The 27,787-nt window shown below is 51.3% G+C and overlaps 1 protein-coding gene across 1 annotated transcript; it reads left to right on the top strand.

The window, feature by feature from the left end:
• Positions 1-27,704, top strand: Ehd1 (EH domain containing 1). The gene is made up of 5 exons (XM_090347431.1): positions 1-535; positions 3,967-4,064; positions 21,767-22,179; positions 25,048-25,212; positions 25,622-27,704. Exons 1-5 carry the CDS (start codon positions 132-134, stop codon positions 26,144-26,146), a joined length of 1,605 nt encoding a protein of 534 aa, XP_090203557.1. The 5' UTR covers positions 1-131; the 3' UTR covers positions 26,147-27,704.
• The last annotated feature ends 83 nt before the right edge of the window (positions 27,705-27,787 follow it).

Genomic DNA, 27,787 nt, shown 5'->3' on the forward strand with positions numbered 1-27,787 from the left:
CCGCCTCCGCCGCCGCCGCAGCCGCCGTCGCCGCCCTCCGCCGGCCGGCCGGCCCCTCCTCGGCCGAGCGCCCTCAGCCTCCCCTCAGCCGCTGGTCGCGTCCCGCAGCCGCCAGCCCGGTCTCCGGCAGCATGTTCAGCTGGGTCAGCAAGGATGCCCGCCGCAAGAAGGAGCCGGAGCTCTTCCAGACGGTGGCCGAGGGGCTGCGGCAGCTGTACGCGCAGAAGCTGCTGCCCCTGGAGGAGCACTACCGCTTCCACGAGTTCCACTCGCCCGCGCTGGAGGACGCCGACTTCGACAACAAGCCCATGGTGCTGCTCGTGGGCCAGTACAGCACGGGCAAGACCACCTTCATCCGCCACCTGATCGAGCAGGACTTCCCGGGGATGCGCATCGGGCCCGAGCCCACCACGGACTCCTTCATCGCGGTCATGCACGGCCCCACCGAGGGCGTGGTGCCGGGCAACGCGCTCGTCGTGGACCCGCGGCGCCCCTTCCGTAAGCTCAACGCCTTCGGCAACGCCTTCCTCAACAGGTACCCACTCCTCTCCCCGGGGCGCGGGGTGCGTGTGTGTGCGCGCGAAGCCAGCGGGGCCCGGACCCCCACCCCGCGGCCCGCCACTCCCCTCCCGCGGCCGTCGTCGCCCCCTCCGTCCTTTGTCTCGGGCCCGGGCCAGACTCCAGGCGACCGCTCACAGGGTTCTGGGAGTAGGGCATCGCCCGCTCCTCCGGCTTCTGTCCCTCCCAGAATCTTCGGTTTAACTCCCAAAGCCCTCCGCAGACCCCCGTCCCACTTCCCGCACAACTGCTGGGGAAGATGAGCTGTACTGGGTCGCGCTTTCCTGGTGTCCGCCTCCTCCCCCAGGCCTGACTCACGGATTTCATTCAAATCACTCCCTTCCGTCTCCTCCCTGATGGAGGTCTGTTTCTTAAGTTTACTGCAAAACTCACGAGACTTTTGGCTGTTGGCTTTGCTGGCGTGTGTGCGTGTGTGTGTCTACCTTACACTCTCCTCTCCTGGGAGCCTTGGTTATGTGTCGGAGGAACAATTAAGATCTGCTATGGCCTGCTAACTTTTGGGACAGCCCCTTGGAGGCAGATGGGGTCTGAACACCTACCTCTTTTAAACGCAGCTATTAATGGGTCAGGGCTGCCTTTGGGAGCTGATAGGAAATTTGAGATTTGGGCCCTCCTTTCCTGGAAGAGTGAGAGAAGATTCCTTATCTCACTTGGCTTTCAGTGTTCCCCAGTTATAGGGTGAGGGCTGCCCCTTTAAAATGTGAGTAATGATCCATCAGGGGAATCAGTCTCACGAAGCTATGAATGAGCCACAGTGGCCTCTCTGGGGACTTGTACCGCCCAGGCTCACTTTTTTAAAGGAACTCAAGGCATCCAGCCTCCGCCCCAGGAGGTCCACTCTGGACTTCTCAGACCCTGCCCTCTCTCTCCACTTTAAAGGAGTGACTCTGCGTGCCTTTCAAAGTCTGCAGCCTGAGTCAGAGAAGAGCCCAAGGGAAAAAAAATCTGAATCCTGCTTTCCAGGTCTCCACCCTCGACATCACATTCCTTTCCAGACACTGTCCAGCACACAGGGCGGGCCAGCTTGTCCCAGATCCCAGCCCGTGGCCAGCATGCTTCCCCGCACAGAGCCGACCTTTAATATGTCTTTTTGTCCCTACCAGGCATCTCAGCCTGGCCTTCTGTTTTATATTTTATGCTGATTGCATGCCAGGGTAAGGATTGACTGAAGCCCTTTGGACTAATGCTCCTGAACGGCCAGCCCTTAGCTGCAGTGCACCTGTGGCTAGTTCATTGGCCCCAGCAGCCATGGGTCTTGGGGGAAGTTGGGCACCTGTAACTGGAAGTGTCCTCATTAGGTCTCTGCTTCCATCCAGAACTTTGGGGTTGACACTGTATTCACTTCTATCCGTTCATGTTCTCTTAATTGTGAGGATAGACCTTTTTGGAAAAGAGAAAATGGGCATGTGACTCCATTTCCTGTCTTTGGAAACCTAGAGCTTCAGAGCTAGGAGTATTTTAGACACCATCTCAATAGTCCTTACCTTATCAGTTCAGGAAACGGAGGGTCAGAGGGCCTGGCTGATTTGTCAGGGTTACCCATTAAGTTAAGGCAGGGAGACTGCCTGGCCTTTGTGCACCCACAGCTGCTGCTGCCTAAAAATAAAAGCATCTGGGGAGTGGTGGGTCAGACACAGACACGTGGATGACATCACTTGCATTCCCTTCTTGCCTCTGCCCCATCTCCCCAAGGTCCCTGAGCACTGATGGCAATGCTTCTGTCAGCTGGGGGCCGGAGCTGTGTCAGGATGTGGGGAACACGGGTTCTGCCGGCCAGGGAGGGCACAACAAAGGGGGCTTTTCTCTGGCTGATACAGCCTCTCCATTGAGTCATGAACTGGACTCTCCAGCCTCCTTTTCCTGAGTAGCTTTCTCTGAGATAGGATCAGATAGAGTGGATAGAGTCAGGGAACAGTCAAAAGTCCTGAGGATGCTTGATGGAAGCTCATTACATAACCTGAACTGGATGGCCAGCCTGTAGTAAGATAGAATCTGCATCCTTATTGGGATGCCTGAGTTGCCTTAGAACTGCAATCTCAGACCTCAGCCTCCCATGTAGCTTGGATTACAGGCTTGGGCCACTGGCGCCTGGCTCCCTATTCTATTCTGTCATCTTCTCTTTAGTGAAGAAGCCTTATGTGACACAAAGTGACTCAGAACACTTCACGCTCTGTGTTGGCCTGATGATGATAGGTTTCTCATCTATGGCTCAGCTCCTTTGCTCTGTTACACTTGGAGACAGTATAGCCTGTAGACCTCCAGTCACTTGGAGAATGGGGCCCCAGGAGACAGGAGCCCCAGTTCCCCCATCCCACCACCAACTGCTGCTGGCAGCTTGGTGCTGTGTCCTATGGACAATGAGGTCCTCATTTCCTTACAATACCTTTTGCAGAGAGTTCAGAGAAGGTGTTCAAGGATCCTTTTCTGTGTCCAGTGTAGAGGCAGCCCTTGCTCTTCTGGGCTACGCAGAGCTCAGCTTGAGGGCAGGCACATGGCCAAGCCATTCCCTCAGGGGTCTCCTTTCTCCCCTGTGGCCTGGCTTTTGCTGGATTGGCCTTAACATTCACTCAGGGAATGGTGTGACCCTCTCCACCTCGAGTCAGATGAGCTCATTCCCCCTGGCTGTCCCTTTCTCTCGCAGCCCGTGAATGGGGAGAGCTGGCCCCAGAGCAGTCAGAAGTGGCAACCTCAGTGGTGTATGAAAACCCAGCCAAATGGTTGGAAATTTTAATATGGAATTGCCAGGTCTCCATGTCACACTTCTGTTTCCCATCGGAACTGAGTGGTCACCTAGGCTCACACGGCTTTCACCAACAAGTCAGCAACTTGGGAGATGAACTCTGGAACTCTAGGGGAAACAGTGCTTGTGAGGGAAGTGGGGGGTGGCCAGGGCCTGCAGGCGCCACTCCCAGAGCAGATGGGCTGCAGCTCAATGTCCTCACATGTGTGAGGGCTGGGGTTCCAGCAAAAGAGAGAGCAAGAGGGCTGGGAATTTGGCCTAGTGGTAGAGTGCTTGCCTAGCATGTACGAAGTCCCGGGTTCGATTCCTTGGTACCACATACATAGAAAAAAAGCCAGAAATGGTGCTGAGTCTCGAGTGGTGTAGCTCTAACCTTGAAATAAAGAACCCAAGGACAGTGCTCAGGCCCTGAATCCAAACCCAGGACTAGCAAAAAAAAAAAAAAAAAAGAGAGAGAGAGAGAGTGAGAGAGAGAGAAAAGAGTAGGGGGTCTGGTCAAATTTGCCAGCTACTCATGGAAAGTAAGATGCTGGGAGATCTGAGTCTTTTGCTTCTAAGAAGGAAGCCTGGGTAGAACCAGGCCTCCTTGTGGCATCAAGCCAAGAGAATCCTCCTGATGGCTGTCCTCTGATTTTGCTGTCCTGTAGGTTCATGTGTGCCCAGCTGCCCAACCCAGTCCTGGACAGCATCAGCATCATCGATACCCCGGGCATCCTGTCTGGAGAGAAACAGCGCATTAGCAGAGGTAAACAAGCTCTGACCTCAGGGTGGCCTCGTACCTAGTATTGTCAGACCACTGTAGGTAATGTCACTGACTATAGACTGGAAGCTGCCTTGGAGGTTTTTTTGAGCCCTGTGCTTAAAAAAATAAAACAAGAACAAAGACAGTTTATCCAACCCAGCACAGTGGCTCAACACTATAATCCTAGCTTCTAGGAAGATGGAGATCAAAAGAATCATAATTCAAAGCCAGCCTGGATAAAAAGTTGGAAAGGATTCACCTCAGCCCAAATCCAGCTATGGTGGTGCTTCCCAAGCTACAAGGCAAGCCGGCACAATGGCTGGGCGAGTAGTGTACATTTGTCATTCCATTGACAAAGAGAAGCACAAACAGGAGGATTCAAGTCCAGGCTGGTCTCGCTATAATGCTAGACCCTATCAATGTCCTAACAGTGCCAAAAGAGACTGGCACAGTGATTCAAGCAGTAGAGCACTTGCCTAACAAGTGGAAGGTCCTAAGTTCAAGTCCCAGTACTGCTTGCTGTCACTTCCATGATGGGTGCTAGCCTAAAGCTGCTTTTTCTTCCTTGTATTCAGGTGATCAAGAGCAGCTAAGGTGGGATCACAGTCCCTTCTGTACGGTTGCTGCTTTTGAGGGGTGTGCTTGGAACAGGGCCACATGGACCCCTGAGCCATGTAGTGAGATGGCAAGGTATTGTCTAGTACTTGTGCTTAGGTTTCCTGCCATCACTGACTTGAAAGCTTCTGACTTCCTGTGGCTCACTTGCTCTGGTTTGCACCTAAAAGTTTTTCCTCCCAGTGTCACGTAAGTTCCTAATAAGCTCAGAGATATTATGAGCAACCCAGGCAAAAGGAGAAACTGGCAGAGCTGTGCAAGCTTCTATGGCTTGGAAATTTGCTTACATTTGCTTTGCTCCTGCTGGCCAGTGGCCTCCCTGGGGGCCCAGGGGCTGTGCTGGAGCGAGAGTTTCCTGTTAAGCATTAGTGCCTCAGTCCAATCTGCTCATGATGACTCCCATCCATCCAAAATGGAACTTTATTTCCATCAATACAAAGACAACCCATTCTCTTTTTTCTTTTTGGTCAGAGATGGGATTTGAACTTGGTATCTGACACCTTTGCTCATTGGCTAGCACTTTATACAGACTGAGCCACACCTCCAACCCCATATTCTCAAGAGTAGTTAAGCCCCCACACTGATCCTAGAGGTCAGGAGAGGCCCAAACCTACTTGCCATACCACACTGCCTTAAGGAATAGTTCAGAATGAGCCTAGCCTGTGTGAGTTTCTGCCCGGTCCTTGCTTCTGGCAGGAGCTGGAACACAGCTTAAGGAGGACTTGAGGACCAGTGGTCAGGTTTGTTGATCATTAACTTAAGTGTCTTGGGGCCCTTGCCCTCTGGTCTGTCTGCTGTGGTGGGGTGGGGGGCGGGGTCTTCTAACTGGGGCCAGCAGCCAGGGAGCCCTTGCATCAACCCTAGAAGCAGGGGACTGCCTCTGGTCTGGGTTGAGAGCTTTCTAGGTGTTTCTAGGAGTCAAGGTAACAGGCTGGGGGAATCCCTTCCACATTCTGGACCAGACTTCTTCTTTTTTTTTTTTTTTTACTATTCTCCCACTCAGGTTTTAAGAAAATACCTGATAAGCCAAAGCTCTTACTTGCCAGAACAAAGACCAGAAACTGAATAAGTTACTCTGAAATTCCCACTTATGGGAGTTTATACCTGCCTCCGGCCCAAGGTCTCTGGACCTCTGTTGACTGACCAGAGGCTCTAACAGCTTGCTGCTTGTTGTGTACACAGAGTCTGATAAGGGACAATAGCTTACTGGTAGAGACTTAATCTGGCCAAAATGCCTCTGCTTGTGTGGTCTGCAGAGCCTGAGTGAAGATATGGGTGGTATGAAGGATTTGGCATTCCTATGACTTGATGTCTCATGAAAAAGAGCTCAGGCTAGGCATGATGGGATACACCAGCTACTCAGGGGGCAGAGATTAAGATTACAGTTTGAAGCCATCTTGGCTAAAAGTTAGACCCCCATCTCAATAAATAACCTGGTTGTAGTGGGGTATATCTATATTCCCAGCTGTGAGGAAGACTAGGTAAAAGGTTTGAAGCCAACTTGGGCAAAAAAAGTAAGACACACTATCTGGAAAATAACTAAAGCAAAAAGGATGGGGTGGGCTGGGAATGTGGCTTATTGGTAAAGTGCTTGCTTAGCATACATGAAGCCCTAGGTTTGATTTCTCAGTACCACATAAACAGAAAAGGCTGGAAGTGGTGGAGTGCTAGCTTTGAGCAAAAGAAGCTCAGAGACAGTGGCCAGGCCCTGAGTTCAAACCCCATGACCAACAACTAACAACCAGCAACTCCAGTACATGAAGACAGAACTCAGGCTAGTGCTCTACCACCTTGAGCCACAGCACCACTTGCAGTTTTCTGGTGGTTAATTGGAGACAAGAATCTCATTGAGGGCCAGGAGTTTGGCCTAATGGTAGAGTGCTGGCCTAGCATGCACTAAGGCCCGGGTTTGATGCCTCAGTACCACATATACAGAAAAAGCCAGAAATGGTGCTGTGGCTCAAGTGGTAGAATGCTAATCTTGAGGAAGCCCAAGAACCGTTGCCAGGCTGGGCCCTGAGTTCAAGTACCAGGACTGGCAAAAGAAAAAAAAAAGACTTTTCTGCTGGGCTGGCTTTGAACCTTGAGCGTATCTCAGATCTCAGCCTCCTGGGTAGCCAGGATTACAGGCATGTGACTACTTCTTTTCTTGATAGGGAGAGTACATGGCAGTGTACATATGTGATTGGACAGGCAACTAAGTGATGTTTAAGTAACCTTGGCAATGTGGTTTTTCTTCTATTTCTTTTTTTTTTGTTGTTTTGAAACTAGGGCTGGAACCTAGATCCCATGTATATTAGGCAAGCCCTCTACTCTTGAACCACACTTCCTGCTTCAACCATACCTTTCATTGGGATTGGAAGGGACACTGGTGTCCCAGGCCACCCAGCCCTCAGGGAGCCAATACAAATACACATGTTGCTGCAAGCCTGCAAGAGACCCTCAGGTGTGCCTAGTGAGCTTCCTTGAGACAAATGGGGTGGCAAGTGAGCTCTGGTAGGCCCCTGTAGCCTCAGAAGGCTTCCTGGCCACATCCTCTCTGGGTGTGTAGAAGACTAGCTGGGAAGTGGTAAGCAAACCCAGTTTTCCTAGACTGTTCCTTTCCTTCTCTAGCTGTGGAAGTCCTGCTTTATGTCATACTTGATGTTACCAAGTTAGGATTTGATGTGGGGTGCTTTATGGTTGCATGCCACCTCTTAGAGGTGCTGGTGTGGGAGGAGGAGGAGTCGCTTTTCCTTAGACCTCACCCACCAGTTAGTCACTCTGTGCCCCTGTGCACAGAGGAAGTCAGAACAGGGCAATGTGTTCGGGCTCCCACAGCTGGCAGCATGAAGAGCAGGTGTTTCCCTCCAGCCAGGGAGCATGTGTCTGGGTGAGCTGCACACATTGCTACCGGCAGCCTCCCTGCTCCCTGGAAATGGCCAAAGTGGCAGGAGCATTAGTTTTGCTAATTACATTGGCCTCCATCCCCAGTCTGCCAGCCCCTCCCAACTTCTTTCCCTTTCCCATGGTCCTTAATATGTGTTTGGAAAAATAAAGATAAGGTAGGCCTGTGGGTGGAACAGTCAGGACACTGGCAGGCTGTCAGGACCTCTGAGAGTTGCTGCAGGGAAGAGAAGGGGCTGTGTCAGGGTCTTGCTTTGGCCTGTTGTTGGTTGTTGTTCTTTGCTTAGTTGTTTCTGTGCTGGTTCTGGAGCTTGAACTCAGGGCCTGACCACTGTCCCTAGGCTTCATTCATTCAAGGCTAGCACTCTACCATTTGATCCACAGCACTACTTCCAGCTTTTTTCTGTTTATGTGGTACTGAGGAATCCAACCCAGAGCTTCATGCATGCTAGGCAAGCACTCTACCACCAAGCCACCTTCCCAGCCCACTTTGGTAGTTTCTTGGGGATGAATCTTACAGGCTTTCCTGCTGAGTTGCTGAAGCTGGCCTTGATCTTCGATCCTTAGATCTCAGCCCCTGAGTAGCTAGAGTTACAGACATGAACCACTGGCTCCCAGCCTGCTCTTGTCAGTTGTACTAGTCTTCTGAGTGGCCTTAAAGATAACATTCTCTCTTGTCAGCAGAGAAAGGTGGCTGGCTATAGGGACAGCATTCATGTTCATGCCCGTGTGACTGATAAAGGGCATTTCAGAGAGCAGCTGGGGCCAGCCAGGCCACTGCCGTAGGCCCCAAGGTCATGGGCACCTGTGTAGTCTTTTGGTCCTGGGAGCAGGGTCTTCCCTATGAGCAGTGGCAGGAAGTGTACTTAGCAAGATCAGTGGACTTCCCGCAGTATCACTGTATGACTGTGAGCCAAGCTGTGACTTTACTACCTCACTTTACCCCACAGAAGTTATGTGTGCAAGACTAGACACTGATGGCTGCCACCTGAAATCCTAGCTACGCAGGAGGCAAAGATCTGAGGATTGTGGTTTGAAGCCAGTTCAGGCAGGAAAGTCTATAAAACTCTTACCTCAAATTAATCACCAAAAATCTGTAAATGGAGCTGTGGCTCCAGTGGTAGAGCGCCATCCTTCAGTGAAAGACCTAAGGGACAGTGAGTGCCTAAACCCTGAGTTCAAGCCCAAGTACCAGCCCCCCGCCCCAACAGAAAATGACAACAGGAGGCTGGTTTCAGCTTGGATTAAGAGATGGAGACCTGCATTCCTGCCCTCATGGCCCCGTGCATATGCCCCACTCGTGTCCCACAGCTGTGTCTGTCAGGAAACCACTGCCCTTGAGATGAGGAAGCAGGCTGAGGAACACTGGGTGATGAGCTCTGATGACACAGGCTCTGGGTGGGGTTCCAGATGGGGCCAGATGGGCCTTGTACCCTGCAAGGTTGGTCCTGTGCAGGCCTGGGCTTCTTGAAGTGCTAGCTACCAGCCAGGCTTAGACTCCCTGGAAGTGGACAGGGCTTTGAATAGCAGTAGTGATGTCTCATCCTTGTCCCTGTTTCTGCCTGCAACTAGAAAGTGTTCCTAGGGCTATCCAGGGCACGTGGATCCCTGGCCTTCTTACTTTTTGGTCCATAGGGTCTGCTCAAATTGGCCTGATTCTCATAGTTAGGTAGGCCGGAGGCTGAGACTCCTGTCCATGCCTTTACCAGGCCTGAAGCCTGGTAAAGTGGGATTGCGCTCTGTCCAGCTCTGATCCACCCACCACTACTGATGCTTTCTGGGATAGTTGCATGTAGTGTTCTGCAGGCTCCAGAGGGTGGCTCCAAGCCTGGATGAGGCCCATTGGTATGTTCCTCTTGGATTTAGAGTGTCTGCAGCACAGATAATTCCAGAAGTGTCAAGTCCTGGGTTGCTCTTAGAAGAGCTGAGTGGTTGGGAGTTGATTATATCACTGACAGGAAAAAGAACCTCTTAGCCAGGTATGCCAGTGGCTCACATCTGTAGTTGTGTCTCCTCAAGAGGCTGAGATCTCAGGATCACAGTTTGAAGCCAGCCTGGGCAGGAAAGTCCATGAGACTTTTTTTTTTTTTGCCAGTCCTGGGGCTTGAACTCAGGACCTGAGCACTGTCCTTGAGCGTTCTCAAGGCTAGAGCTCTACCACTTGAGCCACAGCACCAGTTCTGGCTTTTTTTCTATGTATGTGGTAGTGAGGAATCAAACCTTCGTCTTCATGCATGCTAGGCAAGCAGTCTACCACTAGGCCAAACTCCCAGCCCATGTTCATGAGACTCTTATCTCCAATTAACCACCAAAAAGCCAAAAGTGGAGCCATGGTTCAAGTGGTAGAGCACTAGCTTTGAGAGAGGGGAAAAAAAAAAGCTCAAGGATAGTTCCTAGGCTTTGAGTTTAAGCCCTAGGACTGGTACAAAAAGAGAGAGAAAGAGAGAGAGAAAGAGAGAGAGAGAGAGAGAGAGAGAGAAAGAGAGGACAGTCTCTTTGGGGTTATTGATAACAAGTGTCAGAATTTATCCACTCAAGGCTCTGACTCTCAGAATTTCCCAGACTTGACTGTTTTTTGGACTACCCTCAGGTTAGCTTCCCTTTAGGCAGCCAGCCTCCCTCAGGCCTTCGGCCCCCATGCACCCCTCGTTTGCTCTCAGGTCTTCAGCACCCCCCACTCCCCTATGAACATTCTTGGGCATATGGCCCCTTTGGCCGTATTCTCCACTGGAGTGCTGGGGTGCGCCAGCTCTGCCCCCGGAGGCTTTGTACCAGGCTGTGCCTGCTTTGGCACCTGTTCCCTGGGCTGTGAGCAGCAGGCGGGCTGTGGAGCAGCTGGCCCAAGTGCCTGCAAATGTTCAGTTTATATTTGGGGTACCAGCCATTTTCACGCCTTTGAAGCCATCCCTGCCTACGCATCCATTGGAATCTGAGCGTGTAAATAAGAGCAAACATTTACGAAGTGCTCTCGGTGTGACAAGTACCTCCCCAGCCCCCAGCAGCATCTGAGGCAAAAACTTCCTGTCTTCCTGTTGCAGAGAAGAAACTGGGAACTCCCAGGGGTGGCAGGCTGGTGGCATGCTAGGGTCACCAGGCTGCCTGTTGGGAAGGAGGTTCAGGGTGGAGTTGAGGGCTTGGTGCCCATCCATCTGCTCTCTCCACCCTGCCTTCCTGGCTCATTTTTAGGTCAGATGTGTTGAGGTCTGCATTATGTATGGTAAGATCCCCCATTTCAGAGCTGGGCGTGGTGGCTCACGCCTGTCATCCTAGCTAGTCAGGAGGCTGAGATCCAAGGATTGCAGTTCAAAGCCAGCGGGACATTAAAGACTGTGAGACTCTTTTTTTTTTTTTGCCAGTCCTGGGCTTGAGCTCAAGGCCTGAGCACTAACCTTGGATTTTTCTCAAGGCTAGAGCTCTACCACTTGAGCCTCAGCACCACTTCTGGCTTTTTTTTTTTTCTATGTATATGGTACCTAGGACTCGAACCCGGGTCTTCGTGCATGCTAGGCAAGCACTCTACCACTAGGCCAAACTCCCGGCCCCAAGACTGTGAGACTCTTATCTCCAATTAACCACTAGAGTACCAGAAGTAGTACTATGGCTCCTTGAGTTGGAGAGCTAAGGGACAGCGCTCAGGCCCAGAGTCCAAGCCCCAAAACCCACCAAAAAAAAAAAAAAGATTCCCGGGCCGGGAGTTTGGCCTAGTGGTAGAGTGCTTGCCTAGCATGCACGAAGACCCGGGTTCAATTCCTCGGTACCCCACATACATAGCAAAAAGCCGGAAGTGGTGCTGAGGCTCAAGTGGTAGAGCTCTAGCCTTGAGAAAGTCCAAGGACAGTGCTCAAGCCCTGAGCCCAAGCCCAGGACTGGCAAAAAAAAAAAAAAAAAAGATTCCCCCATTTCAGGTGTGTGTGTGTGTGTGTGTGTGTGTGTGTGTGTGTGTGTGTGTTTTCCATTTTTTTCTTTTCCAATCAGGACCTGAGCATGGTCCTTGGACTTTCTCAAGGCTAGAGCTCTACCACTTGAGCCACAGCACCACTTCTAGCTTTTTCTATGTACGTGGTACCAAGGAATCAAATTCAGGTCTTCATGCATGCTAAGCAAGCACTCTACCACTAGGCCAAACTCCCAGCCCGTTTCAGTTTTTTCAGACATGGACTATGCTGACATAGAATTCCTTGCGTATGTAGCCTAGGGGAACCCTGACCTCCCAAGTACTGGGACTATAGACCCTGAAGTAGCTGGCCTGTTCCCCCTCCCCACCCCTTACTTTGCTAGGGATCAAATCTAGGACCTCAGCCACTTGGGTTGTTCCCTCGGCATTTTTTTGCTTTGATTTTTGCCCCCCTCCCCACCATCGCATAGGGTCTCTAGTTTCCCCTGGTCTGGCTTTGGACCACTAGACGTGAGCTGTGTTTGTGGTTGTGAACTATTTCATTTGGCTGGTTTTGCTGAGGTGGAATCTCAGTAACTTTTTGCCTGGGCTGCCCTCAATTCTCCATCCTTCATGTCTCCATTTCCTAAGTAGTTTGGACTCCAGGTGTGCTACACTGTACCTGGCAAGACCCACCCTTTTTGAAGCAGCTGTTATCACTACCACCACTACCTTAATGGAAAGATTTCCCCTCAGCCAAAAGATTTCCCATGCTCCTTTGCAGTGACTCACTTCCAATCCCAGGCAACAAAGTGACATTTGTCCCTAAGACTTGTGGTACAGCTTGGAGCTTTTTATGTCCATCTGCTTTGATTAATCCTGATGCTTTTGAAATTCACCTGTGTGTTTAGGAGTGTCAGGTGTTAGCTCCTTCAGTATCGGGTTTTATGTTGTTCTGGGCATGGAACCCAAAAACCAGGGGCTTGTGTGTCACAGGCAAGCATACTTTGGGCTGCATCCCCAGCCTGGGGATCGGGTCCCTCCTGCACCAGGCTGCTTCCTTCCTGAGGTTGTGCTCTACCCGATTGATCTCAGCACTCACCACTGGGCTCTGCTGTATCCAGTTTGGGTAGTCATGAATAAAGCTGTGTAGCGGGTGGCCCATACAGGTCTTTCTTCCTCTAGGGTGAATGCCTAGGGGTGGGGAGGCCTCTTCCTTTACTCTACTCTCTATGCTACTTGGAAAGGCCTTCCCCAAGTCCAGCGTGGGGACCTCTGGAACATGTCCTCATAGTGCCCCTTACTCCTAGCTCCCATCTCTGCTCTCCTGAGCTCCTGCACAGATTGGAAGAGTGTGTCATGAAACACTTTGGCAAGAAACGCTGAGGCCCACACAGTTTGAATGGCAGGAAACAAGAGTCTGGTGGAGACAAACCTTCCATTGTTCCATGTTCTAGAAAGCTGTGGAATGTATGAAGCCATTTTCCCCAGCTGCAGGAACTACCTATGTCTGGAGGATGCTGGGGCCCGGTGGAGCCCGTGGAGCAGCTGTGTCTTCCACGGCTGGACTGGCAAGATGCATGGCCAGCCCGTCTGGGGAGGAGAGAACAGAACAGACCTGTAGGCAGGCCAGCTGAGTCTGGTGACATTTGGGTCTCTGGGAGGAGGCAAGCCTGGACGAGGCCCAGTTGAAGCAGAGCCACTGCTTCTGGTGTTTTTCACATCTTGTCAGTGTCACCTATGTAGCCATTTTCCCTGGCTGCTCAGAGCAGCTTGGGACATTTTCTACCTTTTATTTATTTATTTATTGCTGGTCCTGCAGCTGAAACTCAGGACCTGGACTCTGTCCCTGAGCCTCTCATTGCTCAAAGCTAATGCTCTACCACGTGAGCCTCCACACCACTTTCAGCCTTTTCTGAGTAGTTAATAAGAGTCTTACAGACTTTCCTGCCCAGGCTGGCTTCGAAACATGATCCTCAGATCCAGTTTTTTGCTGATCAACTGGAGATGAGTCTCACTGACTTTTTAGTGCCCTGGTTAGCTTTGAACCACAATCCTCAGATCTCAGCCTGCTGAGTAGTTATGATTACAGTTATGATTACAGTAGTTATGATCTTTCTTTCTTTCTTTCTTTTGCCAGTCCTGAACCTCGAACTCAGGTCCTGAGCACTGTCCTTGGGTTTTCTCAAGGCTAGAGCTACAGCACCACTTCCAGCTTTTTTCTATGTATATGGTACCAAGGAATCGAACCCGGGTCTTCGTGTCTGCTGGGCAAGCAATCTACCACTAGGCCAAACTCCCAGCTCCTACCTTTTTTGTTTTGTTTTGTTTTTGCCAGCCCTGGGGCTTAAACTCAGGGCCTGAACACTGTCCTTAGGCTTTCTTCAAAACTAGCACTCTACCACTTGAGTCACAGCACCACGTCTGGCTTTTTCTGTGTATGTGGTATGGAGGAATCAAACCCAGGACTTCTTGCATGCTAGGCAAGCACTCTACCACTAGGCCAAACTCCTGCCTACCTTTCTTTTTTAATTGTGGTAAAATATGCTAGCAGCCAGGCCCTACTGGTTCATGCCTGTAATCCCTGCTACTCATGAGACGGAGACCTGAGGAGCAGCGTTTGAGGACCACCCAGGCAAGAAAGTCTGTGAGACTCTTTTCTCCAATTAATTACCAAAAAGATGGAAGTGGATCTGTGGCTTAAGTGATAGAGCTCTAGCCTTGAGCAAAAAAAGCTCAGGAACAGTACCCAGGCCCTTGAGTTCAAGCCTCAGGACTAGCACAAAATGTAAATATTTATATAAGCGTTACATATAATATGTACGTATTATAATACTGCTCTCTTTCTTGCTCAGGGCTGATGTTCTACCACTTGAGCCACATGACTTCCAACTTTTTGCTGGTTAACAGGAGATAATTAGGTTTGTCTTCCTGGAGTAGGTTTGAACTGTAATCCTCAGATCTTAGTCCCCTGAGTAGCTGGGATTAAAGTTGAACTACCAGAGTCCAGCAATGTCCCCATTGTCAAGTGTGGGTTCGGTGATGGAAGGCATATGTGCAGCCAGAACTTCCATCTCAGTACTTTCCCATCTTTCCAACCTGAAACTGTTCTCATTAATTACTAATCCCTGCCCTCTTGCCCTTCTGTCCCACTTTTTCTGCATTTGACACCTAGGCACCTCATTCAGGTGGAAGAGCCTGAATGTGTCCTCTTGTGATTGTCTCATTTCATTTAGGGGCATGACTCCCAGATGCAAGTCTCATCCTACTGGTTCTTGGTCCCTTATGCTAGCTGTGCCTTCATTTCACTAAGATCCCTCCTCTAGGGTGGTCTTTTCTTTCCAACCCACTGCTTTTGGCTGTGCTCTATGCTCTTTTATTATTTTTTTCCTATGCTAATAGTGTGGCTTGAACGCAGGGCCAGGGTGCTATCCTTAGCTTTTTCACTCAAAACTTGGCACTCTTGCACTTGATCCACACTTTCACTTCTGGCCTTTTGGTTTTTAGTTGGAGATGCATCTTTTGGACTTCTCTGTCTGGGCTGAGTAACTGGGATCGCAGGCATGAGCCCCCAGCACTTGGGTGTGCTTTGTGTTCTTGGTGGCAATAGGAGTCACTGTCTTGTAGAGATCTGAACCAGATAAAGAACATTGTGTATGCCCCTGTCTTGAGGGGCATTGTTCTCTCACCAAGCATGCCACTCTGCAGAATTGCTGTTGTCTTGGACACATGATGTGTCCCAAAGCCTGGAAGCTCATTGCCTTGGGTGCTGCTTGAGCACTGGCCACCTTGCCTGGGCTTGAGCCCAGCCAAATGGACCACTGTTTGGCACTACCTACTGCCACTGTGCAGTATGGTCACTTGAGCCACAGAGGCTCCTCTGAGAACACTGAGGGATGGTGGGTTGAGGAGCTCTGGCTTGCAGCCACACTGTCACACCCTTGATGTCTACACAGCCCTGCGTGCTGTGACCCTTTAGGTGACCTGTGATTATACTTGGCCAGCCGTGTGTCTCCCTTTCACCAAAATGCTGAACACTTTCCATAATAAACAGGAAATTTTACTCACCTGCAAAACATGGACTTAGCTCCATTTTGTTTTGACCCAGCTTGAGGTGTTGGCTAGGAACTGGACTAATGGGTGGGGCTGGGGTTGGTTAGGAGACCACACTCAGAGGCAGCCTCCTTTTCCTCTCTCCTCACATTCTCATGGTCCCCTGACACCAGAGGGGAAAGAGTGAGGCTACAGGGTGGGGCCAGAAGGTGATCTCAGCTCCCCAGGCGCTGTCCCAGCCACATGTCCAAAGCCAACACGGCCAGTACAGTCCATGCCCCCTTCCCAGCAACTGGGCTTTGGCCTCGGTGCATCTCCAGCTGTGAGGATTCCTTTTAGTTCTTGGCCTTGTACAGCCTAACAGTTTGAGAAGGGGAGGAACCGGGCCTCCCTTGGCTGAGCGAGGAGCCTCCTGGTCCTGAGTCAGCATTCCTAGAGGCTCCCAGGGCCAGCCAGGGAGGATGGTGCTGGGGTCAGGAGTGCAGCCTGGGGCCCAGGGCAGTAGCCTCCTTGTGGCCCTGTTTCCCTCCTGCTCTTGCTGCCTTCCCCTTCCGGTGTTCTGCTGACTTTTCAGTCCCTTGGTACCTCCCTGCTCTCCCAGCATCTGCTGGGGCCAGAGTGCCCCAGGGCCTTGTACTTTGTCACCAGCAGCCTGTGATGGTAGCTGTAAGCTGGGTGACCTTTCCTGGTATTGATCCAGGTGTTCTGACACTGGGCACTCTGTCCTCAAACCAGGCTCCACCAGCGTCCCTGGAAGGCAAGTGGGACTGAAGTACAGCCCTCCTCTTTTTGCTCCTATACCCCTTTACTCCATAAGACCACTGCCACTTTGCCTGTGCTGTTGCCAGAGAGGTGAAATGGAGTTTTCTATACATTTTAGTGACTGTGCCAGGAGCAACAGCCAACCTTTGACCTCTGACCTCTGAGGCAGGCTGGACATTTGTCCTTCTGAATTCCCAATTGGCCATGGAATTCCAGGCCATTGGGATCTCACCTGGCTCATTTCATGCTGGTCCCTCCTGGGAAGAGGAGTTAGTGCGGGTGGAGAATGTGCAGCTCAGAAGTCGGGAAGGGCTGGCTACCAGCAGCTCACACCTATCATCATAGCCATTCAGGAGGCTGAGATTTGAGAATGCAGTTTGAAGCCAGCCAGGACAGGAAAACTTGGGGTAGAGACTCTTATCTCTGAAAAACAGGTAGAGCCTGGCTTGGACCAGTAGCTTGGCAGTGTCCTAAACTTTTCTTTGCAGGAGTAGCTTCTCCTCTTTCCTCAGGGGCTCTTGGGAAGTACTTAGTGGATATTCAAAAGACTGGCCTACATTTGGGGTGGCCCAGGGCTTGTGGACATTGAGAATAATGAAAGTAGTGGGGTGTTGGTGGTTCACGCCTGTAATCCTTATTTCTCAAGAAGCTGGGAGCTGAGGATCATGATTTACAGCCGCCTAGATAGGAAGGTCTGCAAAACATTTTTTTTTTTTTTTGTCAGTCCTGGGGCTTGAACTCAGGCTTGGGTACTGTCCTTAAGCTTCTTTTGCTCAATGCTAGAGCTCTTCCACTTGAGCCCCAGCACTACTTCTGGCGTTTTCTGTGTACATGGTACTGAGGAATCGAACCTATGTATGCTAGGCAAGAACTCTACTACCAAGCCACCTTCCCAGCCCCTACAAAACTCTTATTTCCAATTAACTATCAAGATGGATCAAGAAGTGGCTCTGGGGATCTAAGTGGTAAAGCACTAGTCTTGAGCACAAAACTTTGGGACCATGCCTAGACCTTGAGTTCAAGCCCCAGAGCCAGCACCAAAATTAAAACAAAAGATAACCAAGCATGGTGCTAGTGGTTCATGCCTATAATCCTAGCTACTCAGGAGACTGAGGTCTGAGGAGTGAGGTTCAAAGCCAGCTTCGGTGCCTGTGACTCTTATCTCTACCAGAAAACCAGAAATGATGCTGTGCCTCAAAGTAGTAGAATACTAAACTAGCCTTGAATGAAAGAGCTCAGGGGCGGTGCCTAAGCCCTGAGTTCAAGCCCCATGACAGACCAAAACAACACGAAATGAAACAACCAGGTCCAGGGACATGGACGCTTATCTAAATTCACACTGAGAGGCACTGGCATCTTAGGGGTTGCTAACCTAAGCTCCCCCAAACCATCAGCCCAGTGTTCTCCCATGGTCTTCCCCTCTCTCCTGAGTATTCCTGTTAAGGAAGAGATAGAGAATTTTCACTTTGGGGAGCAATGAATGGAAACATTTTGAAGCGGCATATTGTTATCTAGGACACTGTTACCAAGACCCAAAAGTCATTGGCTTAATGTCAGCTTCCCTGGCATTGATTTAAGTGACCCGAGCAACTCAAAGGCGGTGATGGGAGGGAGGGAAGGAGAGAGAAGGCAGGAACAGCTGATAGTAAGCAAAAGGAAAGAAATGTACATTTCACCCCATATATGTAGAGATAACTGATGATATGTAAAGGTAACCATGCTGCGTACCTCCAAAACAAATCCTTGGCTTAAGTCATCTGTCTGATCGATTATCTGATCCATTATTTATTTTTGCCAGTTATGGGGCTTGAACTCAGGGCCTGAGCACTATCCTTGGACTTTCTCAAGGCTAGAGCTCTGCCACTTGAGCCACAGCACCACTTCCAGCTTTTTTCCACATATGTGATACCGAGGAATCGAGCCTTTGTGCATGCTAGGCAAGCACTCTACCATTAGGCCAAACTCCCGGCCCCAGATCTGATAGTTTATATGAAAATGTTATCAGTCAATCTGACAGACAGCTTTGATCTTTGAGCCCAAGGTGGTTACTCTAGCTCCTACCATTTAATTTGCATTCCAATCCTCAGGGGGGAAAAAAACAAACAGCGTTTTGTGTGTGTGTGTGTGTGTGTGTGTGTGTGTGTGTGTGTGTGTGTGTGCACGCATGTGCACGCATGTGTGCACGCGCACTCCCCTCCCCCCCCCTTTTTAAATGTTATTACAGAGGTGATGTACAGAGGGATTACAATTGCATGACTCAGGTCATGAGTACATTTCCTGTCATACAGGGTCATCTGTGCCCTCATTCTCTCTGTCCCACCCTCCCATCTCCAAACACGAGTTGCATAGTTCACTTCCATCAGTATCCTGTGAGGGCCGGGAGTTTGGCCTAGTGGTAGACTGCTCACCTAGCACGTATGAAGGCATGCACAAAACCCTGAGTTCCATTCTTTGATACCACCTACACAGAAAAAGCCAGAAGTGGCACTATGGCTCAAGTAGTGGCAGAGCACTCACCTTGAGTAAGAAGTACTCACGGACAGTGTCCAAGCCCTAAGTTCAAGTCCCCAGGACTGGCCCCCCCCCAAAAAAAAAAATCCAGTAAGCTCTACTATTGCACTTGTATAAGGTAAACAGAATCATTATCAAAAACTAAGCAAAAAGAAAAATAAGACTTTTTTTTTTTTGGCCAGTCCTAGGCTTGAGCTCAGGGCCTGAGCACTGTTCTTGGGTTTTCTCACCCAGAGCTCTACCACTTGAGCCTCAGCACCACTTCTGGCTTTTTTTCTATATATGTGGTCCCAAGGAATTGAACCCAGGTCTTCGTGCATGCTAGGCGGCAAGCACTCTATCAACTAGACCAAACTCCTGGCCCAGAAAAAATAAGTCTTTTGTTTGCATATCGTGGAGTTTATTTCAGTATGTATTTTATATAAATATGAAGAGGCATTTACGCATTGTGCCTTTGTGATTCTCTCCTAAGATTATCTTCTTTGGGTCTCACTGCATATGAGTATCTAGAATACTATATAATTTGTCATAGCCCAGTGCATTTTATTTTATTTTACTTTTTTGAAATTCATAACTGATTCCCAGTACATTTTAGATCTGACTTCCACATATCATGAGAGAACATGTGCTGTTTGTCTCTCTGAGCTTGGCTCACTTATCATGATTTGTTCTAGTTCCATCCATTTTCCTGAAAATGACATTATTTTATTTTTTCTACTGGCTGTGTAAAATTCCATCGTGTATAGGCACCACATTTTTTTTGGATCCACTCTTCTGTTGTGGAGCATCTGGGTTGCTTCCATATCCTGGCTGTTTTGAATAGTGCCACACTGAACATGGCTGTGCAGGTGTCCTTGTCATATCCTGTCTCATGATGTTCAGGGGAGATGCATAGGAGTGGTGTGGCTAGATCATCGGTATATATGTTTAGTTTTTTGAGGACCTCCAGGCTGCTTTCCAGAGTGGCTGTACTAGTTTACAATCCCACCAACAGTGCAGTAGAGTTTCTTTTTGTCCACATCCCCGCCAGCATTTATTGATGTTGAAATTCACAATGTAGGCCAATCTTTCTAGGGTGAGATGGAATCTTAGAGTTGTTTTGATTTGCATTTCCTTTACGGCCAGAAGTGGATGAACATTTCCTCATGTGTTTCTTGCCATTCTTACTTCTGAGAAGTCTCTTCTTAGCTCCCTTGCCCGTTTAGTGATTGGTTTATTAGGTTTGGGAGGGGTTGGTTTCTTGAGCTCCTTATATATATGGGATATTAGGCCTTTGATATATTGCTCGCAAAGATCTTTTCCTAGTTATTTAGCTATTTTTCTAGTTTGGTAACTGTGTCCTTAGCTGTACAGAAACTTTTTATTTTGATGTAGGCCCACTTGTCAAGTCTTCTAACTGTTGAGTCCCTAGGACTCTAATTAAGAAGTTTCTGCCTATACCTATAAATTCTAATGTCTCTCCTGCTCTCTCTAGCATAGTTTCAAAGTTTGAGTTTGATGTTGAGGTCTTTGGCCCACTTTGAGTTGCTATTAGTGCATGATGACAAGTAGGGAATCCACTTTGTTTTTTACATATGGCTGCGGCTGCCCAGAAGGTCACTTCTTCTTTCTTTTTCTTTTCTTTTTTCTTTCTCTTTCTCTGTTTTTTTTTTTTTTTGCCAGTCCTGGGGCTTGAACTCAGGGCCAGAGCATTGTCCTAGGCCTTTCTCAAGGCTAGAGCTCTACCACTTGAGTTACAGCACCATTCTGGCTTTTTCTGTTTATATGGTACCAAGAACTCAAGCCCAGGTCTTCATGCATGATAGGCAAGCACTGTACCACTAGGCCAAACTCCCAGCCTCACTTTTTTTTTTTTACTTATGTTATAAGGGAGACTACGAAATCTACTCTTAAGCTGTGAGCTGTGAATTCAGCTAAAACTGGTGTCAGAGGGGGAAGTTCCAGTTAGTCTGTGTCACAGATGGCACGGGTCACTTCATTGGTTGGCTTTACGTGGGGCTAAATTGGGGGAGAAAGCATAGGACAAGGGTTAGGGGGTCAGGTCTGCCCGTTCACCCACTGTCACTTAGAGAAGCGTGTGTGACTACAAAGGGGAAGTGAGTGGTTTGAGGCTGCCTGAGGGCTGCTTGCGGAGCAGAGGCCAGCACATTTTCTTCTGAGAGCTTTGCAGACCTTCATGCTTTTGTGGAACCTCAGCTGAACTCTGCTGCTGCTGTGGTGTGGCCAGCTTTGGTCCCTAGCTTATGGCTCATCAACCCTTGTTGTAGAAAATGATTGAGACTTTCAAGGGAGCCTCACCGTAAGCACGGGACAGACCAAGGCCACCTGCAGTTACCAGTGCTGCTGTTTTTGCCTCTACTGTCCAAGGAGCATGAGCCTGAGTGCCTTAGCTTTTTCACTCAAGGCTGGTGCTCTACCACTTTTATTTATTTATTTGTTTATTTTTTGTGGGTCATGGGGCTTGAACTCTGGGCCTAGGCACTGTCCCTGAGCCACAGCCCCACTTCCCGTTTTCTAGTGGTTAATTGAAGATAAGCGTCTCACGTTCTTTAGTGCTTGGGCTGGCTTTGAACCATGATCCTCAGATCTCAGCCTTCTGAGAGTCGTTAGGATTACAGGCATGAGCTACCGCGCCCAGTTTACGGTGCTCTACCTCTTGAGCCACACCTCCACTTTTGGCTAAGAATTTCACGACTTTCCTGCCTGGGATGGCTTTGAACTGAGATCCTGAGCAGTTACGATTACAGACGTAAGCCACCAGTGCCTGCATGCTGTTGGGTCTTGCTTGATATGAATGACTATCCACGTCACAGGCAGCGTGGACAAGGTGCTTCAGGTGGTTTGGAAATTGGGGAGACCTGATGATCCTCCCTCTGGTGACTGTGCTGTCTGGACGAGAACATTCTAGAAACTAACTTGCAACCTCAGGCACGGAGATTCCAGACTGAGTTAGAAATGAGCGGCCTGCACCAGAGCCCCTAAGCTCTGCCCTCTCTCCCCCCAGGTTATGACTTTGCAGCTGTTCTCGAGTGGTTCGCTGAGCGCGTGGACCGCATCATCCTGCTGTTCGATGCCCACAAGCTGGACATCTCAGATGAGTTCTCAGAGGTCATCAAGGCCCTTAAGAACCACGAGGACAAGATCCGTGTGGTGCTGAACAAGGCCGACCAGATCGAGACGCAGCAGCTGATGCGGGTGTACGGGGCCCTCATGTGGTCCCTGGGGAAGATCATCAACACCCCCGAGGTGGTCCGGGTCTACATCGGCTCCTTCTGGTCCCACCCGCTGCTCATCCCTGACAACCGGAAGCTCTTTGAGGCTGAGGAGCAGGATCTCTTCAAAGACATCCAGTCACTCCCCCGAAATGCTGCTCTGAGGAAGCTCAACGACCTGATCAAGCGGGCCAGGCTGGCCAAGGTACCCTGTTGAGATTATCTGTTACCGGATGGCACCTGGGCACTCTACCTCCCTGACTGCTCTACAGCCAAGGCTGGGTCATTTCCCATGTTGCTAGAAGCTTGTGTGTATGTGCATATTTGCACATGTGCATGTATATGTGCGTGTGCTCAACAGAACTGGGGTTTGAACTCAGGCTTTGTTCTTCCTGAGCAAGTGTTTTTTCTTTGTTGTTGTTTTTTGTCCGTCCTGAGACTTGAACTCTGGATCTGGGCATTGTCCCTGAGCTCTTCAGCTCAAAGCTACCACCCTACCCCTTGAGCCACAGCGCCACTTCCAGTTTTGTGGTTGTTAATTAGAAGTAAGAGTCTCATAGACTTTAGTGCCGGGGCTGGCTTTGAACAATGATCCTCAGATCTCAGCCTCCTGAGTAGCTAGGATTGCAGGCGTGAGCCACCATGCCCGGCTCCTAAGCAGGTGTTCTTATCGCTAAACCCTGAGTTTTGTTTGTTACATTTTGAGGCCTGCTTCCTGCCAAGGTGCACCTGGCTGAAATCTTATTTTAGGTAACTTAGATAACAAGAGCATGTACCATGTCCAGCTCTGTTAACAAAAGTGTCTTCTAGATTATAGACTCTTCTGCCAAGATTAGCCTCTAACTCCTATCCTCACAATCTCAGCCTCCCAGGGTAGCTACGATTACAGGAGTGAGCCATGTTCACCCAACTTGCAGCCTACTTTTAACTCTGGTATCTCCCTCCTCCCTCCCCCACCGCCTCTTCAGCCTGGTCCTATCTGGGGTTTATGCCTCACCTAGGTCACGGAAGACTCAAACCATGAGCTTGGCTTTCAATGTCACACCGGAAGTTACCACAGTAGTGGGGTTCAGTGAGCTGCTTGGCTTCCTCTCTGGGGCTTATTGTACACTAAAGTGTGCTAATACCAGTGACACAAACTGCCCCCATTCCAGCACTGTCCCCGTGGTATGCACCGTTGCTGCAAGGAGGGGTGAGGAGGTCTCAGGAGCTACTGCTCAAGCTGGAACAGGAAGTAGCTACTGCTGAGATGGCCGCCAGCCTGTGGCCCAGAGATCTAGGAGCTGAAGCCCAGAGACCCTGTGAAGTGGCAGCTGCCCACGCAGCTTTGCCCTCCATGGGAGGCCAGGCCCACAGGTACCCATTCATGGCTTTGGAACCTCAGTGCTCAGCCAAGGTGGACAGGAGCTGGGAAATGAAGGCCGCTTACTCCATTGGGTCCTTCAGACACAGAGGGGCCGTGGGTGCCCCCTCCAAATAGCCAGTCATCAGCCTACCGAATAAGTCATTGGAGGGCTCTCTCCTGGTTGAATGACGAAGGGATGGTTGAGCTCTCCACACACAGGACTCAGAGCCATGAGTCGCTATGCATCTGGAGTCTCACCTGTGGGAGACTGAGTAGGAACTTCCCTTGAGCCTGTGAATAGGCTTTGGCCTCTTGAGTCTCCCTTCAGGTGGTCAAATCTTTGCCTGTCCTGTGAGCTGAGTCCAGTCCTAGGCCAGGCCTGTGAGTCACCTGTTCGTGGGTGAGATGGCCACAAAGGACAGGGTATTCACAGCTTCCCAGGTCATGCACAAGGGTAAACCACAGCTTTGGCAGTAACTGTGCCTGTAGCAGCGAGTCACCTGGGTTGCTCAGTGGTCCTGAGGATCAAGGATGGCCTTGCTGGGGAGCACTGCTCTTCAGTGCCAGGCAGCAGGGTCAGCAGGCACCCGGTCCTGCCTCTGCCTAGTGGCCTGAGGTGGGAGGGAGGCTTTGGTGCTCCCTGGTCCCACGTGACACCCAGAGTCTCAAAGGACTGAGGATGGCCTAACCAGATGGGCAGTCCTGGCCAAGGGAGCTACAGAGCACTGCCCAGCCTCACCACCGGCCTCCTTCCGGGGTGGACAGAGCACAGGACACCGAAGGCTGGCCTATTGGCGTCAGCATTGTAGTGTCTGTCCTGCGGGCACCCAGAATCACCACTCCTGGAAAGCCCCATGGCCTCCATACCTGCTGTTATATAGCCATTTCCTTCCTTTTTCTGCAATGAGCCACAAGCCCCCACCCACCCACCCCAGAAGCCCTGGGAATCCCTAGATTGAGAGGGGGGAAGGGTGGGTGGGCAGGATGAGCCAGAAACTGCTCTGCTTCAGGTCAGGATGCTACCTAGGCTAGATAAGGGACTTTACATGGGCTGAGCCTGGCCGTGGGTCGTAGGAGAGGCCAGCTGATTGACTGAAGCCTTCTGTGGCTGGACAGAGACATTTTGAAGGCTGGGCTACTTTGGGGTGTCTGCATGACTTACCCTCCAAGGGCAATGGAGATGTCCCACCCTTAATGTCCAAGCAGGGCGTGGAAATTTATCAGACAAAGCCTTTGTGGCACTGCTCCCCTCCTCAGTCTGCTGGCTCCCAGTGCAGCTGGGACAGGGCTGCTATAGCAGTCTGGGTCTAAGCTTCTGAGCTTAGTTGCCAGGCCCTTGAGCAGCTTTGAGCCTCCCAGGCTTACTCAGGTGAGGATAAGCTCCATTTCCAGTTGCAGGGTAGGTGAGGACTGAGGGGCCCTCCTGATGCCCAGCTAGTGGCCCCTCCTCTTGACAAGCTAAGCTGGGGTTTGTTACCCCTTGACTTGTTCCAGGGCGTCTGTCTTGTTTCAAGCACATCTTCCTTTCCTCCACCCCGCTGCCAGAGAATAGTCACGCCCCTTGAAGCCAGGATTGTCCCTCGGGCCAGTGGGATTCTGTGATGGCAGCAGCAGCTTCTGAGCCTGGCTGACAGGAGCAGCTGGCGCCCTGCAGCAACCTCAAAGACCCTGGGGTAGCTAGAGCAAACCCCAAGCAAATGTAATGACTCCCCATGCCTTTCCTCCCAGGTTCATGCCTACATCATCAGCTCTCTGAAGAAGGAGATGCCCAACGTCTTTGGTAAAGAGAGCAAAAAGAAAGAGCTGGTGAACAACCTGGGCGACATCTACCAGAAGATCGAGCGGGAGCACCAGATCTCCCCCGGGGACTTCCCCAGCCTCCGCAAGATGCAGGTATGGTCGGGGGTGGCCATCACGAGTGTCCTCCTTGGGCTGGAGAGTACAGAGGGAATCCCAGCTCTGGGGGAGGGAGGGCAGATGGGCCTCCCCATAGGGCAGCAGTTGGGTTAGTCACTGCCCTCCTCCCAAATCAGACTTGACCCGGGCACTGACTGGAGCGGTGGAATGTGGTGACTCATCTGGAGAGGGTGGGGCAGGCTGGGCCAAGCCCTCTGAGGCATCCCCTAGGGAATCCTCACTGCACCTACCTACCTACCTGCGGGGCGGGGGGGGGGGGGGGGGAGGGGAGGGGTGGGGGGGGCCTTCTGGGGCCCCCTGCGGCTCACTTTGGTGTGTAAGCTGGGACGCACCTGGAGCCTGGAGGCCACTGTTCCCAGGCCTCTCCTTCCTCCCCCTCCCCCAGGAACTCCTGCAGACCCAGGACTTCAGCAAGTTCCAGGCCTTGAAGCCCAAGCTGCTGGACACCGTGGACGACATGCTGGCCAACGACATTGCCCGGCTGATGGTGATGGTGCGCCAGGAGGAGTCCCTGATGCCCTCGCAGGCCGTGAAGGGCGGCGCCTTCGACGGCACCATGAATGGGCCCTTTGGCCACGGCTATGGCGAGGGGGCGGGCGAGGGGATCGATGATGTGGAGTGGGTGGTGGGCAAGGACAAGCCCACCTACGATGAGATCTTCTACACCCTGTCGCCTGTCAACGGCAAGATCACTGGTGCCAACGCCAAGAAGGAGATGGTGAAGTCCAAGCTGCCCAACACAGTGCTGGGGAAGATCTGGAAGCTGGCCGACGTGGATAAGGATGGGCTGCTGGACGACGAGGAGTTTGCCCTGGCCAACCACCTCATCAAGGTCAAGCTGGAGGGCCACGAGCTGCCCGCTGACCTCCCCCCACACCTCATCCCACCCTCCAAGCGGAGGCATGAGTGACAGCCATGCCCCAGCCACCCAAGGCCTCTGCCATCTCCACACTTGCCCAGGTGGGCCACGGCCGGGAGGAAGAGATTGGGGGGAGGGAAAGGGTCACCATTTTTCAAGGTCCATAAAGACAGAGCGGTGTTTCCTCAGCTCTCGAGTAGGAGAACCACCATCTTTCTTTTAAGGCTGTTCCGGGGCCCAGCGGGAGGCCGGGTGACGCTCCCACGAGAATGATGGAATTTTCTGCACAAAAACTATGGATATTTTTAATATATAACATTAGAGGCAGCCTTCATTCTTGCCTCGTCCTCTGTCCGACAGCCCCAGGCACACACAGCCTCTCCTGCCCCGGCCTGTCCTCTGGCCTGGCCCCACCTGTGTGGTGACGGGGACCCCAGAAAGCCAGCCATCCTGGCTCGCCCTGGCTCCCCCTATCTGGCAACTGCTGCGTAGGGCTGTGTAGACAGGGGTCTGGGCTCCCTGTTTCCCAGCCGAGGCCCGCCTCCCACCTTCTCAGCTCCCTGTGCTTGGGTGAGACCAGTTTTGTGCCTCTACTTGTTGTCCTAGCTCCCGGTACACATGCGCCCCACCCTTTCCTCCCACACCCCAACTCCAACACCCTGTCTAGCGTGGCAGTCACAGGCACAAAACCCTGCCACTGTTGTCCTTTTGAGGGAACCCTAGGAAGGAGAGAATGTCTTCCAAGAAAAAAAAAATACATATATATATAAGCTAGGTCTTGTTCTGTTTTCATACTTGACCGAATTTTCCAGTAACTTCCAGACCACTTGTTCAAAAGCTGTGATTTTACTCTCCCTTTCCCCTGCATTTCAACCCAGGGCCTGGGGCCTCCAGACGCTCATATATATGTATGGACACACAGGAAACGTACCCCTTGGCCCTGGTTTACTTGCTGGCCAAGGAGGGGCCCAACCTGAAGTGTCACCCTCTTCCCTGCAGCCTCCTGGCACCCCCTCCCTGCTGGGGTGGATTCCCTGTAACTTGGAAGGTTTGGGGCTGGTGAGAAGCAGCCCACAGTTCTGGCCTGGACCTGGTTTCCAGGCAACAGGGACAGGGAAAATGGCCCCTTCCCTCTTCACCCCCCATTTCCTTCCTTCCCGCTTCCCCTGCTGAGCACCGGGCGCCTGTGCATGACCTGGGTGTCCTCAGGGTCTGCCCTCAGCCCCCAGACCCAGCAATAAGAAACCAGAGCCAGCAAGCCACCCCACTGCGCAGCCTCAGGACCCAGCGACCTGGACACGCACAACCAGCGGTCAGCTGCTGAGGTGGGCACCATATGGAGACAGGTGAAGTGGCCGAGGCCTGCACAGGGAGCCACCCAGCCCGCCCCAGTGCTGCTGTCTGCCTCGTCAGGGCTGAGTGCCAGGCCTGGCCAGCTACCTCCCCGGCCTGGCCCTCCATCCTGAGAGTGGAGTTGGGGGAAGATGGAGGAGACATGGCCCCATGGATTCACTGTGGAAGATGCAGCCCCGCGGCGTTCCCTCACCTGTTGGGGCAGGTGATTAAGACTGAAGACTTGCTTGTATTAAAGAGGTTTAATTGTGCTGAAGCTGGCTCCTGGTGCTCAGTTGTCTTTTTCGGGGCCAACACCTTGTCCCACCCCACCCAGGACTTGTGCGGTGCTGGAGACCA

The sequence above is a fragment of the Megascapheus bottae genome, chromosome 16 (genome assembly GCF_031878675.1).
Source record: "Megascapheus bottae isolate mThoBot1 chromosome 16, mThoBot2.hap1, whole genome shotgun sequence".
Classification (NCBI taxonomy): domain Eukaryota; kingdom Metazoa; phylum Chordata; class Mammalia; order Rodentia; family Geomyidae; genus Megascapheus; species Megascapheus bottae.